This window comes from Meles meles, chromosome 20 (assembly GCF_922984935.1).
Source record: "Meles meles chromosome 20, mMelMel3.1 paternal haplotype, whole genome shotgun sequence".
NCBI lineage: Eukaryota > Metazoa > Chordata > Mammalia > Carnivora > Mustelidae > Meles > Meles meles.
The window spans coordinates 60170138-60188736 of NC_060085.1; the positions used below are offsets into that span (position 1 = coordinate 60170138).

General features: G+C 39.1%; 1 protein-coding gene across 2 annotated transcripts in view; it reads left to right on the top strand.

The window, feature by feature from the left end:
- TXNRD3 (thioredoxin reductase 3) overlaps positions 1-18599 on the top strand; it is a 69928-nt gene that overhangs the window by 20683 nt on the left and 30646 nt on the right. For both annotated transcript variants that reach the window (XM_045989679.1, XM_045989678.1), the window contains 4 exons: positions 3950-4092; positions 5867-5982; positions 6861-7086; positions 8500-8592. In XM_045989679.1, the coding sequence (XP_045845635.1) occupies positions 3950-4092; positions 5867-5982; positions 6861-7086; positions 8500-8592 (578 nt within the window). The remainder of the gene's footprint in view (positions 1-3949; positions 4093-5866; positions 5983-6860; positions 7087-8499; positions 8593-18599) is intronic.

Genomic DNA, 18599 nt, shown 5'->3' on the forward strand with positions numbered 1-18599 from the left:
GATATTCCTAAATACTTTATAATTCCCTCAAGTGGGTAAAATCTTGTTCCCGATATACAAAAGGGTTCTAAGTTAGTTTTGAGGTACTATACTAAGAAACACCTAGCTAGCCATCATATGAAATTTGGGGCTTAGCAGTTTTTAGGCATAAGCTTCATGGAATGGCCAAGAGAAGTCCATAGAATCTAAGCAGGGAGAGAAAGGAACTGAAAGCATGCTGAAATCTGGGTGTGGGAGAATCTCCTAGATACTTTCATTCTTGACATTGGTAGAGAAATAATGGATTGAAGTAGATTTAAAATGTATATATAATTTGCAGATCAGAAATTAAATATAGAACTTCCAAGAAAAAGGGAACGGGATATGTACAAATAAACAGCATGAAACTAATTTAAAACGAGCAAAAACCAACCCAGAAAACAAGACAGCAGACAAACATAGGGACACTCTTTTACATAGTAGAATAAAGCTGATGAGTCAGCTTCTCAAGTTGTGTAGACAGAATTCATCCATGTGCTGTTTACAGCACACACATCTAAACCAAAGGAGAATTGTTGAGAATACAGGAATTTTAATTTTTTTTGAATTTTAAATTTTTAAATGGCTAACTTGAATTTTCCTATTTAAAATGAAATAGATGGGCAATTTTAAAACAGGTGGGAGAAGCTGTGAAAGGGAGATGCAAACATGGTAATGGCAGTTAATACCAGATAGGGAGACTTCAAGGCAAAAAAATAAACACATGCACACCCCCCCATACACACTGAGGAAATAATGACTTAGCATCCCCCCAAAATAGAGTCAATGAATAAAAGCAAGAATATATTTGAAAATGCAAATAAGTAGGTAGACCTTTGGCAAATCCAATCGGAGAAACAGGAGAGAGAATTCATGCAAATATGTAGCATTAGGTGTCTTGAGGAAAGAAATATAACTACAGAAAGAGAAGAGAAAAAACAAATTCAGTACACAAATTAGTGGTAAGAATTTTAAATATCTTGATGAAAAGGAGTATATTCTAGGGAAATACAAATAACCAGAATTGACTTGAATTATCAAAGAAAACATTGCCTAAGGACAACCCATTCTCCAGGACACTGAAAATTTACAAGTAAATTTCCTCAGTCTTCAAGGAACACTTTTTAAATATTTAAACTGTTCGAGAGCTTAGGAAAAAACAAAAGTTCTAATTTTTTTTTTTTTGAGGCTGACTTAACAGTAATACAGAAAGATAGTGTAAAAATAGAAAGCTATAGCCCATAGAGCTACAAAATTCTAGAAATAGCAAATCCTCTCCAGCAGTGGCTAAAAGAATGCACTGTGACTTCTGAGAGTTCATTCTGGGGATACAAGAATGTGTCATTGGGAAACCATAGTAGGGATGCTGAAATCCACACGATGACCTACATTCTAGCTCCAAAGGCATTTGGCAAAAATTTTCACATCCATTATGGCTCTTAAAAAAAAAAAGAAAAGAAAAACAACTGTCATTAAACTAAGGAAAGAAATGGCCACTTTTTTTTACATGATAAAGAAAAGTCAGATGTAAATATTTGATGGAGAAGAGCTTGAGGCATTTACACTAAAGTCAGGAATCAAACAGGGCAGCTGACTTCCACTACTATTATTGGCATTATTCTGGGGGTTCTGGCCTGTGCCCAAAAAAGACTAGGGGGCGCCTGGGTGGCTCAGCGGGTTAAAGCCTCTGCCTTCGGCTTGGGTCATGATCCCAGGGTCCTGGGATCGAGCCCCGCATCAGGTTCTCTGCTCGGCAGGGAGCCTGCTTCCTCCTCTCTCTCTGCCTGCCTCTCTGCCTACTTGTCATCTTTGTCTGTCAAATAAATAAATAAAATCTTCAAAAAAAAAAAAAAGGAAGATTAGGAAAGAAAAAGTACATACTTGAGAAGGAGGAATCAAAAGATACTATAAATCTATAATATGAATTATATAAAAGATACCTAGAATATACAAGAGTTCAAACTAAAAATGTTAGAACTAATAAGAGTTCACTAAGTTGCTCAGAGGATGTATGTGTAAAAATCAATAGATTTCTTACATTAGCAATAGGAAGTTAAATATATAATGGAAAATTGCAACAAAATAATAGAATAACTTGGGATAAATACACCAGGAATGGACAAGATATATAAAGAAAGAAAAGCATAACAAAAAATATACTGAGATTTTTGGATGGGATGTCTCAATACTATGAAGACATTACCTCAAAATTGGTTTGTAAATTTTATGTAAGCCCAGGAAAAATCTCCACAACTTTTTTTTCTTTTTGGAATGTGACAGATTATTCTAAAGTTTGTATTGAAAGTAAATGTGTGAGAATAGCTCTGCAGCCTTTGAGAAAGTATGGGAGATTTTTCCCATCAGTAGTTAGAACTGTGATACCGTTGCAAATCTTTAACAGGTCAATAGAGCAGTGGAGCACGTGGTTCCAGAGTGCCAGTCTCTGGGCTTGCCTTCGCAAGATCTCCCCCGGGGAGCTTGTCCTGACTTGGTCCAGGGATTTGTATGTTTCAACCTGAATCCCAGGGGATCCTGATATGCAGCCATATTTGGGAAACGCTGATGTAAGAGACACTCTTACAAAAAGAACCAGAAACAAACACTGTGTGAAGTGAGAAGCTAACTGACAAGGTCCTTGAGAGAAATGGTTCTTGGAAGATTAGAGGAGTAGCTTTTCCGGGTTAGAGGGGAGGAGGTAGCTAAGGATCTGAGGGCATGTGCCATTGTGGAGAGGCTCATCCCTGCTGGGTCTTTACCTCCTGGGATCACAGCGTGGGGGTCAGGTAGTGTAGCAACCGCAGTGACCCCCAGGATAGCTTCCTAGAGGGGGTGGTCCGACATCCATGCCATAAACTCAGTGCCCCATGACCTCTTTTTCTCCCCTGCACTGTGACTTCCCACATTCCTGAGGAGTGCTGTGGCCTTTCGGAGAGTGCTAGATGGGGTGAGTCATCAGGCGTGATTAGAGGACGAACCCTCAGTTGGCTGGGTTTGCCCTTTGGGAATCTCATCCAGTTTGGTGAGAATCCCAGGATGGCCTCTGTGTTTTACAAACACAGTGCTGCATGGAGACTGGTTTCTCCTTCAGGAAACAGCATCGGCAGACAAGACGAAGGCTAGGAAATCAATCCTGCCTAAAAGATAAGGAGATGATGAGGAATTTGATTCTGTCACCTCCTGCTCCAATTGCAACAGGAAATGAGTAAACATTGTAATACAAATAGTAGGCCACGGTGAGCAGAAACCACATTTGTTGTAATGAGATGCAGCATCTTTGCTATTATAAAGCCACCACCAAGTGAACTGAAAGGGAGTGGCCCGGGCTGGGCTTGGCAGGTGGATGTATGGTGCTCACCAACCTGAGACCTGCTTCCCTTCACATCTGGGACACCCCGTGCAGACCTAAGAGTGTGAGAGTGGCCTTGGGGTGCTCCCAAGTAGGGATGATCTCCCTGCCTTGTGATGTTTTGGACTGTTCTCCTCATTCTCTGTTCCAGGGATTTTTTTTTTTTTTCTTTTTCAGAACTCTGCTTCTTGCTTATGTTTTGTAATATAAAAGAGGAGGAAGTATAAACTGTAACTGGCCTAAAAAAGATTTCAGTTGCTAGTTGTCTTGTGTTCACTTTTTGATTCTTAAATCAATATATAATATGGCTCCTGTGTGGTTATATAAGATTGAACATTAAAAATAAAATTCACTTGGGGTGCCTGGATGGCTCAGTCGGTTAAGCTTGATCCCATAGTCCTGGGATTGAACCCCACGTTGGGCTCCCTGCTCAGCGGGAAACCTGCTTCTCCTCCTCCCTCTGCCTCTCCCCCCAGCTCATGTTCTCCTTCACTCTGCTCTCTTTCTCCCAAATAACTAAATAATCTTTAAAGAAAAAAGCAATAAAGTTGGCTTTATGCCTTTGCTCTGGTTATTTGTTTTCAGTGAAGCACAGCTGGGAGACTATGACAGAAGCGATTCAGAATCACATTGGCTCTTTAAACTGGGGCTACAGGCTGTCCTTGAGAGAGAAGGCTGTGACCTATGTCAATTCCTATGGAGAATTTGTCGAACATCATAAAATAAAGGTACTGTTTGTTTTGTCATGTTTGTCGCTTTTCTTTACTATTGCTTGAACTTGCCTCGATCTGGAATTCTGTGTTGTATGTTATGGACTCACACTGACGTGTGTGAGTACACATGTTGCCTCACGTGCACCTGTTTCTTCCTGTTGCTGATTGCACAGAGCCTGCTAAATTGCAGGAATTGCCTTTTAAAGAGATCTTCATTTAAAGTATTATTTGCCATTTGATTTTATTACATTATATAGAAAATGTTTAGAATAAGTAGTTGACTAAAAAATGAAAAATTTTAGTAGTGTAATTCTTTTTAAAAATGAAACCTTGGTGGGAGATGGGCAAATGCAATGAATAGTCACAACGATGAAGGTATAGCCTGGGGAATTGGTCGGGGATGTCATAGTAGTGTTGTGTGGGGACAGATGGCAACTGTCACACTACACGTGTGCTGAGCATGGCGTGTTGTATGGACTTGTCAGATCACTGTGTTGTACACCTGAAACGGATGGAACATTGCGTCTCAACTGTACTTCCGTAAAAAGAATAATTAAAAAAATGAAACCTTAACTAGAACTCCAATATGTCATTCAAAGCCATATTAATAAAAGTAGTATAAAATTAGTGTATTTTACAAGCTTTGTCATGTTTATATAGTGTAAGAGCCACAAGTAAGGAAAATGAGTTTTGTTTTGCTGGACAGAAGAATTTTAAATTGGAGTTACATAAGACAATCAGATACAACCCTCAACACCTAGTTTTTGAACTCTGCTTTCCTAGCACAGTACGCAATGATCTTGAGGGAATTTGACATTATTTTGTAGTCATTTTTTATCTCTGGAAAGGTGTGGGGTGGTCTGTTGAAAGCTTCCCCTTTTGAAACCATATGCGGGCCAGTTTGAATTACATCACTCACACGAAACATCATAGAAATATGAGTCAGGGTAGTTTTAGTTCTCAAATTGTGGCATGGCTGGCATGGTTGGTTGAATAAGCCAGTCGTTGGAAGCACACCTTCCGCTTTTCTTTGTTTCCACATTTAGTGATAACCAAGGTCTCCTCAGTTGCTCCCACTAGAAATCTCAGGTTTCCCCCCTCCCACCCCTACATCCTGGGCTTGTTTCTCTCTTTCCTGACCCTCTGGAGCAGGTGTCTGTCTCCAGGAGGCCCTCCCTCGGTCCCACCATTGAAACCACCCTCTTATTTAAACACCTTCATTGGTTTTTGAATTTCTTTTTGTTTTTGAATTTTTTTAAGAAAAAATAGATTTATGAATTACTCATAATTGAAAATATGCACACAATGAATAACCTTTCTTGGTTTCCCGTAGCTGAAATCTTTAGAATGGTGAATAAAGGTGTTAACGTTTGACAGGAACCTTGTTTCCCTTCACCATGATGCATCCCCCCCCCTTTCCTGCCACTTTCTGACCACTTGCCGTTCCCCAGACACCTGCTGCTTTCAGGCCTGTGTTCTTTTCTATGCACTGTTCTGTCTGTAGGTTTCCTTTCTTCTCAAATCTTCTCGCTTTCTTGTCTCCCTTCAAAATACCACCACCTTTGAAGCTGCCCTCGGCTGGCATTCCAGTCCCCTACTGCACCTCCACTGGGCTTTTTTGGTGGCTATTTTATGAAAACTTTTTTCTGTGTTGGTGCTTATCACCAACTGCATTATTATTTTTGCATGTCCACTCCTATTGGGTGGGAAGCTCCGAAACTAGTTGTCCAGCGTCTGATACTCTATTGTGTTTGTAGCAAAAGTTGAAATTTACTTTTCTCTTTTCAAGGCAACCAATAGAAAAGGACAGGAAACTTACTATACTGCTGCCAAATTTGTCCTAGCGACAGGCGAAAGGCCCCGCTATTTAGGAATCCCAGGAGATAAAGAGTACTGTATTACTAGGTAAGATTAAACAGGCTATTGTAACCTTAAATTGTGTTATGCTTATGTGTCCGTCTTATTTAGTCCCTGATATTATTTCACAGAAGATTCGAATTGATGGCAAATAAGTATTATGAAAGAAGCTAAGCGGTTTACATTATGAAGCCTAGAGAAAATAAGCTTAGGTGGATAATAAGGTCAAATTTATGCAAACATAAATGCTATATGATTCTAGGTGATTGCTCAGCGAGATCTGGGAGGTTGGCTCTGAGCTTCATGGAGGCCAGAGCAAAGAAGTAAATACAAATAGCTTTAGGGTTTAGCATCTATATGATAATAACGGACCAGTTGATCAGGAGAAGCATGGCTGTTCCCAATACTGGTATTTAATAGTAATTATCCCTGATGGTTATGGAGAAGACATTGTATAATGCAGGACAGTGACTTTCAAACGTTTTTCACCAGATGCACATACACAACTGGCGAATCATCGAATGCTACATCTGAAACTAATGATGTACTATATGTTGGCTAATTAAATTTAAATTTTAAAAAAGTGTGTTTTTCATGACATTGTTGTTCAGGTGAACACATGCACATACTCAAAACAAACCAAACTATATTTCTTCTTATCACATGTAATGTAGTCTAATATTTTCTAGTCTGTTTCAGTTTTAAAACACCTTCACTTGTGATTCACTAATTTGATTTTGAAAAACCTGAAATATATTTCTTACTCTACCGTGGACACTCTTTAAAATGCCAAAAGACTCTTTCTGTTAATGTTTCTTCATTCAAGCACCAGGTTGCCATGCAGCCAACAGAAGACCACTACACATCAAAACCTACGTATTCATTTTTATTGCCTACGTGTTCCTTTTGTTGTTTTTATTTTTCAGTGATGACCTTTTTTCTCTGCCTTATTGCCCTGGCAAAACATTAGTGGTGGGTGCGTCTTATGTTGCTCTGGAATGTGGCGGGTTTCTTGCTGGGATTGGCTTAGATGTCACGATTATGGTACGCTCAATCCTTCTTCGTGGCTTTGATCAAGAAATGGCAGAGAAAGTGGGTTCCTACATGGAGCAACATGGTGTTAAGTTCTTAAGAAAATTTGTACCTGTAATGGTAAGTCTGAAAGGCGTTTGGAATTCCTTTTATTTTCAGGTTTTTGTTATTTTTTTAGTTTTTTATTCTGGCTCTTCTTCCTTCATTTCATGAAATAAATTAGTCTATACTCAGTAGGACATCTTCAAGATAGTGCTCCAACCTCCAGTCCACACGACTCACCTCCACGTGTCCCTCTGTCCTCCCCACCCCTCCCGCTTATACGTGAAGGTGTCCTTGCTCCTCTCAGGCTTTCAGTGTGCTCTCACCTTCTCTCACTTTCTCAGGGATGCCTCATCTTCAGTTAACCATCCTTTCCACTCTGTCATTCCCACCAGTGTCTCTCCACTTTAAACAAAGAAGTCCTCCCTTCCCCTTTCTGCCCTTTTGTCTGGGTCCCTGTTTCTCTTTTCCTGTTCACAGGGAAACTTCTATACATGCTCCTGCTTTCTTGCCTCCTGTTTTCTTCAGCCAACTCTCAGCTGCTTCCATCCCTGTTCCTCTGAAATTGCATGCCGGGGTCTGTGGTAAACTCCGTGCTGTCAGACCCAGTGGTCGTATCTCTGCCCTTATGTAGTGGGGCTTCTGGGCAGCATTTGGTGAAATTGACATTCCTTCCATTTCAAACTCTCTCCATTCTTGAGCTCTCTGGTCTCACAGCCTGTGGTTCCACATCTCTTCAACCTGTAAATGTTAGAGCACCTGCCTCCTCTTCTCTTCTCTGTACTTGTTACCCGGGAGGTCTTCTTTAGGTCCATACTTTATTATCTCAGTGCTAATGGCTTTCAGATTTATATACCATGCTTGGGCATCTCTCCTGAACTCCACACCCATTTTCACAGTTGACTGTGGGATATCTCCACTTGAACTCCTCTTAAGAATTTCAGATTTATTAAGACAAAAATGAAATTCTTGATTTTCTTCCTAAGTGTATTCCCCAGCTCATCTTTCTGGCCTATCTCAGTACTCAGTAAGCAGTATTACAGTATACACAATTTATTAAATCTACACCTGGAAATTATCCCTCATCCCTCCTATTATGGTACCGCCAACTAATCTGTTAATTTATTTCTACCTCCAGACTGTATCTTGTTACACTTCTTTTTTTCTCTACCTTTACTTTTTAAAAAAAATGTATTTATTTATTTATTTGACACAGAGAAAGAGAGAGATCAGAAGTAGGCAGAGAGGCAGGCAGAGAGAGACGGGGAAGGAGGCTCCCTGCCAAGCAGAGAGCCCGATGCGGGGCTTGATCCCAGAACCCTGAGATCATGACCTGAGCCGAAGGCAGAGGCTTAACCCACTGAGCCACCCAGGCTCCCCTCTCTATCTTTACTTAGTCGAGAAACCTACATGCACACATCTGTACACCCTCTGACCCATTTATTTTCTGTCATCTTTAGATAGAATCATTACATTTTTTATCCTTACTAGGTTCAGCAGTTGGAGAAAGGTTCACCTGGAAAGCTGAAAGTAGTGGCTAAATCCACTGAAGGACCAGAAACTATTGAAGAAATATATAATACAGTAAGTTTTTAGTTTATAAACAGTTAAGTGGTTGAACACACTCATAAATTAGCACAGATAAAGTTTATGGGAAAATTCTACCAGCCTTAACTTTTTTCCTTTTGATTCTTTGTAAAACTATAATAAAATGGTAGGTAGTTGAGCTGTTGACATTTGGTAGTTTTTGGTGTATGTGAGAAATAGAAGAAAATATGTGTGTATGGATAATTTATACATAGAATAAAATCTGGAAGCAGATATATCTGTTATAAGTACTTATTTCTGGGGCATTAGACATCTTCTACATTTGGGCATTTTAATATTTTCAATAAAAATTGGGTATCTTATAATCAAAAATTATAATAAAGATCTTTTTATTTTTAAAAACAATATAAAATCTGCAAACAATGTGAATAGCCCATGGATGTGTTGGGTGGCAATAGTTCTAATTTAAACTGATGATATTTGGATGTTAACATTTCTTTGGTAAATAATAATGATACATTTATGTCTTATATACTGATACATGTATGATTGTTTTTAGTTAAAAAAAGGAAATAATATGGGGAGGATCAACAAAGCCAAAAATAAGAAAAGAAACAAAATAAATCAACCCCAGTTGAGAGTTTTATGAGGATTGTATTGGATGTATAAATCAATTGGTAACTTTTTATTACAGTGTTTAGTCTTCTCTCCATGAATATGGTATATCTGCCTCTTTTTTTTTTTTAAGATTTTATTTATCCATTTATTTGACAGACAGCGAACACAAGTAGGCAGAGAAGCAGGCAGAGAGAGAGAGGAGGAAGCAGGCTCCCTGCCGAGCAGAGAGCCCCATGCGGGGCTCCATCCCAGAACCCTAGGATCATGACCTGAGCCGAAGGCAGAGGCTTTAACTCACTGAGCCACCCAGGCGCCTCCTAACAAAGTTAACAAATTTCTCTACATGCAAATCAAGAATACCTTTTAGATTTATCCTTAGGTATTTTTATGTAGTCATGAATGGTATTTTTTTGAGAAAATGTCATTCTTTTGAACAGTTGCTTGGTGTATGGAAGTGCTGCCAATTTGTGTGTTTTGATTTAGCACACCATAATCTTGCTGAACTCTTACTTGATAATTTATCTTAGATTATTTTGAGTTTTCTTTGTATGCCTTCATACTACTTGTAAATAACAAAAGTTTTGTTTCCTACTTTTTGCTCTTTCCCTTTTTATTTCTTGTTTTTTGTGTAAGTACACTAGCTGGGACCTCCAAGAAATGGCAGTGGCAGGCATTCTGCCTTGTTCTCAGTATTGAAAGTCCTGTGTTTCAGCATTAGAGAGTAATGTTTTCTGCAGGATTTTGTTAGATATTCTTAATTAAGTTAAAGGATTTCTTTTCTTTCTTGTTTTCCAGGGGTTGTTTGGTTATTTCTTTTTTGTTTTTTAAAACTCATGAGTAGATGTTTGGTTGTAACAGTGTTTCTTTTGTAGCTGTTGATCAAAATTTTTTTTCTTTCATCTGTTAATGTGTTGAATTACATTGTTTCCTAATGTTCAACCAACTCTGTGTATAAACCCAACTTGGTAATGGTTCTTTTTATATACTGTTGGATTTCATTCTTTAGAATTTTTGCATTAATATTCATGAATTGTATTGGCTAATAATTTTCCTTTCATATATTGCACTTTTCAGATTTGGATATCAAGGTTGTTTTAGCTCATGAGAGAAGTTTGGAGTATAACCTCTTTATTCTCTGGAAGCATTTTTGTAATGTTAGAATTGGTTCTTCATCTGCTTCATAGAATTCACTGATGTGTAACCATCTAGGCCTAGAATTTTCTATAGATATATGTATTTGACCACTGATCGAATTTCCTTAATAGCCATAGGGCTTTTAAGGCTTTCTATTTTTTTCCTGAGTTATTTTAGATTAGTTATATTTTTCTAGGAATTAGTTTATTTCATCTAAGTTCTTGAATATATTGGTGTAAAGTTATTCACAGTATTGAAATTTTAAATTGTTTACTTTTATAATGTGTAATTTACATGTAGTGAAATGCACATATCTTAGATGTACATTTCAGTCAGTTTTGACAAATGTGCATGTTTACATCATCAATACTTATGTGAAGGTAACAGAATATTTCTGTGAGTTCAGAAATCTCTCCCAAATCCCTTCCCACTCCCTGACCCAAACAACCCTATTCTGATTCTGTCACCATAGACTAGTTTTGCCTATTCTAGGTGTCACAGGAATAGAACTATTTGATATGTACTCCTCGCATTTCATCCATGTTGTTGTGTGTCTGTAGTTAGTTCTTTATCACTTCTTTTTTTTTTTATTTTAAAGATTTTATTTTATTTATTTATTTTTTCCATTTTATTTATTTTTTCAGCGTAACAGTATTCATTCTTTTTGCACAACACCCAGTGCTCCATGCAAAACGTGCCCTCCCCATTACCCACCACCTGTTCCCCCAACCTCCCACCCCTGACCCTTCAAAACCCTCAGGTTGCCCCAACCTCCCACCCCTGATCCTTCAAAACCCTCAGGTTGTTTTTCAGAGTCCATAGTCTCTTATGGTTCGCCTCCCCTCCCCAATGTCCATAGCCCGCTCCCCCTCTCCCAATCCCACCTCCCCCCAGCATCCCCCAGTTTGTTTTGTGAGATTAAGAGTCATTTATGGTTTGTCTCCCTCCCAATCCCATCTTGTTTCATTTATTCTTCTCCTATCCCCCTAACCCCCCATGTTGCTTCTCCATGTTCTCATATCAGGGAGATCATATGATAGTTGTCTTTCTCCGATTGACTTATTTCACTAAGCATGATACGCTCTAGTTCCATCCATGTCGTCGCAAATGGCAAGATTTCATTTCTTTTGATGGCTGCATAGTATTCCATTGTGTATATATACCACATCTTCTTTATCCATTCATCTGTTGATGGACATCTAGGTTCTTTCCATAGTCTGGCTATTGTAGACATTGCTGCTATAAACATTCGGGTACACGTGCCCCTTCGGATCACTACGTCTGTATCTTTAGGGTAAATACCCAGTAGTGCAATTGCTGGGTCATAGGGTAGTTCTATTTTCAACATTTTGAGGAACCTCCATGCTGTTTTCCAGAGTGGTTGCACCAGCTTGCATTCCCACCAACAGTGGAGGAGGGTTCCCCTTTCTCCACATCCTCTCCAGCATCTGTCATTTCCTGACTTGTTAATTTTAGCCATTCTGACTGGTGTGAGGTGATATCTCATTGTGGTTTTGATTTGTATTTCCCTGATGCCGAGTGACGTGGAGCACTTTTTCATGTGTCTGTTGGCCATCTGGATGTCTTCTTTGCAGAAATGTCTGTTCATGTCCTCTGCCCATTTCTTGATTGGATTGTTTGTTCTTTAGGTGTTGAGTTTGCTAAGTTCCTTATAGATTTTGGATACTAGCCCTTTATCTGATATGTCGTTTGCAAACATCTTCTCCCATTCTTTCAGTTGTCTTTTGGTTTTGTTAACTGTTTCCTTTGCTGTGCAAAAGCTTTTGATCTTGATGAAATCCCAATAGTTCATTTTTGCCCTTGCTTCCCTTGCCTTTGCCGTTGTTCCTAGGAAGATGTTGCTATGGCTGAGGTCGAAGAGGTTGCTGCCTGCATTCTCCTCAAGGATTTGGATGGATTCCTTTCTCACATTGAGGTCCTTCATCCATTTGGAGTCTATTTTCGTGTGTGGTGTAAGGAAGTGGTCCAATTTGATTTTTCTGCATGTGGCTGTCCAATTTTCCCAGCACCATTTATTGAAGAGGCTGTCTTTTTTCCATTGGACATTCTTTCCTGCTTTGTCGAAGATTAGTTGACCATAGAGTTGAGGGTCGATTTCTGGGCTCTCTATTCTGTTCCACTGATCTATGTGTCTGTTTTTGTGCCAGTACCATGCTGTCTTGATGATGACAGCTTTGTAGTAGAGCTTGAAGTCCGGAATTGTGATGCCACCAACTTTGGCTTTCTTTTTCAATATTCCTTTGGCTATTCGAGGTCTTTTCTGGTTCCATATAAATTTTAGGATTATTTGTTCCAGTTCTTTGAAAAAAATGGATGGTATTTTGATAGGGATTGCATTAAATGTGTAGATTGCTTTAGGTAGCATGGACATTTTCACAATATTTATTCTTCCAATCCAAGAGCATGGAACATTTTTCCATTTCTTTGTGTCTTCCTCAATTTCTTTCATGAGTACTTTATAATTTTCTGTGTATAGATTCTTAGTCTCTTTGGTTAGGTTTATTCCTAGGTATCTTATAGTTTTGGGTACAATTGTAAATGGGATTGACTCCTTAATTTCTCTTTCTTCAGTCTTGTTGTTGGTGTACAGAAATGCAACTGATTTCTGTGCATTGATTTTATATCCTGACACTTTACTGAATTCCTGGACAAGTTCTAGCAGTTTTGGAGTGGAGTCTTTTGGGTTTTCCACATATAGTATCATATCATCTGCGAAGAGTGATAGTTTGACTTCTTCTTTACCAATTTGGATGCCTTTAATTTCTTTTTGTTGTCTGATTGCTGAGGCTAGGACTTCTAGTACTATAGCAGTGGTGATAATGGACATCCCTGCCGTGTTCCTGACCTTAACGGAAAAGCTTTCAGTTTTTCTCCATTGAGAATGATATTTGCGGTGGGTTTTTCATAGATGGCTTTGATAATATTGAGGTATGTGCCCTCTATCCCCACACTTTGAAGAGTTTTGATCAGGAAGGGATGCTGTACTTTGTCAAATGCTTTTTCAGCATCTATTGAGAGTATCATATGGTTCTTGTTCTTTCTTTTATTAATGTGTTCTATCACATTGATTGATTTGCGGATGTTGAACCAACCCTGCAGCCCTGGAATAAATCCCACTTGATCGTGGTGAATAATCCTTTTAATGTACTGTTGAATCCTATTGGCTAGTATTTTGGCGAGAATTTTTGCGTCTGTGTTCATCAAGGATATTGGTCTGTAGTTCTCTTTTTTGGTGGGATCCTTGTCTGGTTTTGGGATCAAGGTGATGCTGGCCTCATAAAATGAGTTTGGAAGTTTTCCTTCCATTTCTATTTTTTGGAACAGTTTCAGGAGAATAGGAATGAGTTCTTCTTTAAATGTTTGGTAGAATTCCCCTGGAAAGCCGTCTGGCCCTGGGCTTTTGTTTGTTTGGAGATCTTTGATGACTGTTTCAATCTCCTTACTGGTTATGGGCCTGTTCAGGTTTTCTATTTCTTCCTGGTTCAGTTGTGGTAGTTTATATGTCTCTAGGAATGCATCCATTTCTTCCAGATTGTCCAATTTGTTGGCGTAGAGTTGCTCATAGTATGTTCTTATAATTGTCTGTATATCTTTGGTGTTAGTTGTGATCTCTCCTCTTTCATTCATGATTTTATTTATTTGGGTCCTTTCTCTTTTCTTTTTGATGAGTCTGGCCAGGGGTTTATCAATCTTATTGATTCTTTCAAAGAACCAGCTCCTAGTTTCATTGATTTTTTTCTATTGTTTTTTTGGTTTCTATTTCATTGATTTCTGCTCTGATCTTTATGATTTCTCTTCTCCTGCTGGGTTTAGGGTTTCTTTCTTGTTCTTTCTCCAGCTCCTTTACGCGTAGGGTTAAGTTGTGTACTTGAGACCTTTCTTGTTTCTTGAGAAAGGCTTGTACCGCTATATATTTTCCTCTCAGGACTGCCTTTGCTGTGTCCCACAGATTTTGAACTGTTGTGTTTTCATTATCATTTGTTTCCATGAATTTTTTCAATTCTTCTTTAATTTCCTGGTTAACCCATTCATTCTTTAGAAGGATGCTGTTTAGTCTCCATGTATTTGGGTTCTTTCCAGCTTTCCTCTTGTGATTGAGTTCTAGCTTCAGAGCATTGTGGTCTGAACATGTGCAGGGAATGATGCCAATCTTTTGATACCGGTTGAGACCATATTTGTGACCGAGGATGTGATCTATTCTGGAGAAGGTTCCATGTGCACTAGAGAAGAATGTGTATTCTGTTGCTTTGGGATGAAATGTTCTGAATATATCTGTGATGTCCATCTGGTCCAGTGTGTCATTTAAGGCCTTTATTTCCTTGTTGATCTTTTGCTTGGATGATCTGTCCATTTCAGTGAGGGGAGTGTTAAAGTCCCCTACTATTATTGTATTATTATTGATGTGTTTCTTTGATTTTGTTATTAATTGGTTGATATAGTTGGCTGCTCCCACGTTAGGGGCATAGATATTTAAAATGGTTAGATCTTCTTGTTGGACAGACAATTTGAGTAGGATATAGTGTCCTTCCTCATCTCTTATTATAGTCTTTGGCTTAAAATCTAATTGATCTGATATAAGGATTGCCACCCCAGCTTTCTTCTGATGCCCATTAGCATGGTAAATTGTTTTTCACCCCCTCACTTTAAATCTGGAGGTGTCTTCCCGTCTAAAATGAGTTTCTTGTAGGCAACATACTGATGGGTTTTGTTTTTTTATCCATTCTGATACCCTGTGTCTTTTGATTGGGGCATTTAGCCCATTAACATTCAGGGTAACTATTGAGAGATATGAATTTAGTGCCATTAGTAGCCTGTAAGGTGACTGTTACTGTATATTGTCTCTGTACCTTTCTGATCTACTACTTTTAGGCTCTCTCTTTGCTTAGAGGACCCCTTTCAATATTTCCTGTAGAGCTGGTTTGGTGTTTGCAATTTCTTTCAGTTTTTGTTTGTCCTGGAAGCTTTTGATCTCTCCTTCTATTTTCAATGATAGCCTAGATGGATAGAGTATTCTTGGCTGCATGTTTTTCTCGTTGAGTGCTCTGCATATATCATGCCAGCTCTTCCTGGCCTGCCAGGTCTCTGTGGATAAGTCTGCCGCCAATCTAATGTTTTTACCATTGTATGTTACAGACTTCTTTTCTCGGGCTGCTTTCAGGATTTTCTCTTTGTCACTAAGACTTGTCAATTTTACTATTAGGTGACGGGGTGTGGACCTATTCTTGTTGACTTTGAGGGGGGTTCTCTGCATCTCCTGGATTTTGATGCTTGTTCCCTTTGCCATATTAGGGAAATTCTCTCCAATGATTCTCTCCAATAGACCTTCTGCTCCCTTCTCTGTTTCTTCTTCTTCTGGAATCCCAATTATTCTAATGTTGTTTCGTCTTATGGTGTCACTTATCTCTCAAATTCTCCCCTCGTGGTCCAGTAGCTGTTTGTCCCTCTTTTGTTTGGCTTCTTTATTCTCTGTCATTTGGTCTTCTATATCACTAATTCTTTCTTCTGCCTCATTTATCCTAGCAGTGAGAGCCTCCATTTTTTATTGCACCTCATTAATAGCTTTTTTGATTTCAACTTGGTTAGATTTTAGTTCTTTAATTTCTCCAGAAAGGGCTTTAATATCTCCAGAGAGGGTTTCTCTAATATCTTCCATGCCTTTTTCGAGCCCGGCTAGAATGTTCAGAATCGTCATTCTGAACTCTTGATCTGACATATTACCCATGTCTGTGTTGATTAGGTCCCTAGCCTTCGGTACTGTCTCTTGTTCTTTTGTTTGTGGTGATTTTTTCCGCCTTGTCATTTTGTCCAGATAAGAGGATATGAAGGAGCAAATAAACTACTAAAAGGGTGGCAAAGACCCCAGAAAAATGCGCTGTAACCAAATCAGAAGAGACCCCAAATTGTGGGGGGGAGAAAGGGGATAAAAACAGGTTCTGAAAAAAAAAAAAAATTTAAAAAATAAAACAAATAAAAAAATATAAAAAAGAAAGAAAAAATATATATATTTAGATGAACTAGTCAAAAAACGTTAAAAAAGACAAGGGTAAAAGTTTTAAAAAATTTAGCAGAAGAAGAAAAAAGAAAAAAAGAAAAAAAAATTGGAAAAAGAAAAAAAAACTGAATTAGCCGCAAGACTAAAGAATCATGGGGAGAAAGCCATGAGTTCCGTGCTTTGCTTTCTCCTCCTCTGGAATTGCTCTGTTGTCTTAGGAATTGAACCTGCTTTCTCCTTGATAGATGAACTTCGTCCTGGCTGGATATTTTGTTGATCTTCTGGGGGAGGGGCCTGTTGTAGTGACTCTCAAGTGTCTTTGCCCGAGGCGGGATTGCACCGCCCTTACCGGCGGCCGGACTAAGTAATCGGCTCGGGTTCGCTTTTGGGAGCTTCTGTTCCCTGAACGCTTTCCGTAGAGTTCCGGAGGACGGGAATGAAAATGGCGGCCCCTAGTCTCCGGCCCGGAGGAGCCGTGAGCCTGGGGCCCCACTCCTCAGTGCGCCCCCAGAGGACAGCACCCAATCACTCCCGTATCCCCAGCCTCTAGCCGCGCTCCGAGCTCACCCAGCCCGCGACCAGTTCAAGGTAACCCCGAGCTGAGAGTTCAGTCCTCGGCTCTGTCTCTGCAGCCGGCTTCTCCGTTCTAATACCTGCGAGCTCTGCGACACTCCGACACCCCCGATCCTTCTGTGACCCTGCGGGGCCTGGGGCCACGCTGGCCCCGCATGGGCTTCACCCTGGTTTAGCCTCTGGAGCAATGTCCCTCAGTGGAACAGACTTTTAAAAGTCCTGATTTTGTGCTCCGTTGCTCCGCCGCTTGCCGGGAGCCGGCCCCTCCCCCCACGGTCTATCTTCCCGTCGTTTTAGATTCACTTCTCCGCCAGTCCTACCTTTCAGAAAGTGGTTGATTTTCTGTTTCTAGAGTTGCTGTTCTTCTTCTCTTTGATCTCCCATTGGATTTGTAGGTGTTTGCAATGTTTAGATAAGCTATCGAGCTGATCTCCTGCTACCTGATGTAGTCTCAGGCTGCTACTTCTCCGCCATCTTGACTCCTCCCCCTGTAGTTAGTTCTTATTGTATGAATTATATGACTATAAGTTTGTATGGGTATGTCACAGTTTGTTCATTTCCCTGTGGATGGACACCTAGGCTATTTGTAGTTTGGGCTATTGTGACTTAAACTGCTATGAAGGCTTCTTGCATAAGCCCTTGTAGACCTATGTGTTCATTTCTCATAGGTAAATACCTAGGAATGAAGGGAAATGGTCATAGGGTAGTTTCTGTGTTTAACTTTTTGAGAAACTGCCAAACACCTACTGAATGAATGAATCACTTTATATTTCCATGAGCTGACGTGGGAGTTTTGGTTATCCCATATGGTCAACTTTGGGCTTTTCCAGATTTTTCATTTTAGCCAGTTTCGTGCATGTGTAGTGGTCTCTTATTATGGTTCTAATCTGCGCCTTCCTGATGACTAATGATATTGAGCAACTTATGTGTTTACTGGCCATTTATTATGTTTTCCATTATGAAGTCTCTGTTCAAATCTTTGGTCCATGTTTTGTTCAGTTATTTGAATTTTTATTCTTGAATTGAAGTTTTGTATATATCTTGAATACATTCCATTTTCTGGTAGATAATATATTGTGAATATTTTCTTCCCATTTGTGACTTGCCTATTCATTTTTTATGGTATCTTTTGATGAGCAGTAGTTTTAAAATTTCTATGAAGTTGAGTTTATCAATTTTTTGCTTTATGGTTAATGCTTTCTCTGTGCTCTAAGGAATCCTTTTAATCAAAGGTCATGAAGCTCTTCTCTTATATTTTCTTCTTGAAGCTTTATAGTTTTTTTTATGTTCAGTTCTGTAATACATCTTGAATTAATTTTTGTTTATAGTATAAAGTAGGAATATGGGTTCTTTTTCTTCCTTGTGGGTGTTTGTTGAAAGACTTCCCTTTTAACATTTGTTTGTTGAAAAGACTTCCCTTTTTCTACTGAGTTGCTTTTGGTGCCTTTGTTGAAGTCATTTGACCATTTACTGTGGGTCTGTTTCTGCACTCTTAATCCCATCAACCACTTGCCTCCTTTTACCACATTGTTTTTAGTATTGAAGCTTTATAGCAAATTTTAGACTGGTGGAGTAAGTCCTTCAGCTTTCATCAGGTCCTTTACATTTTCATATAACTTTTAAAAAGCAGCTTGTTGATTTCTGCCAGAAAAAATCCTGCTGGGATTTTGATTCAAATTATATTGCTTCTATAGACCAGTTTGGA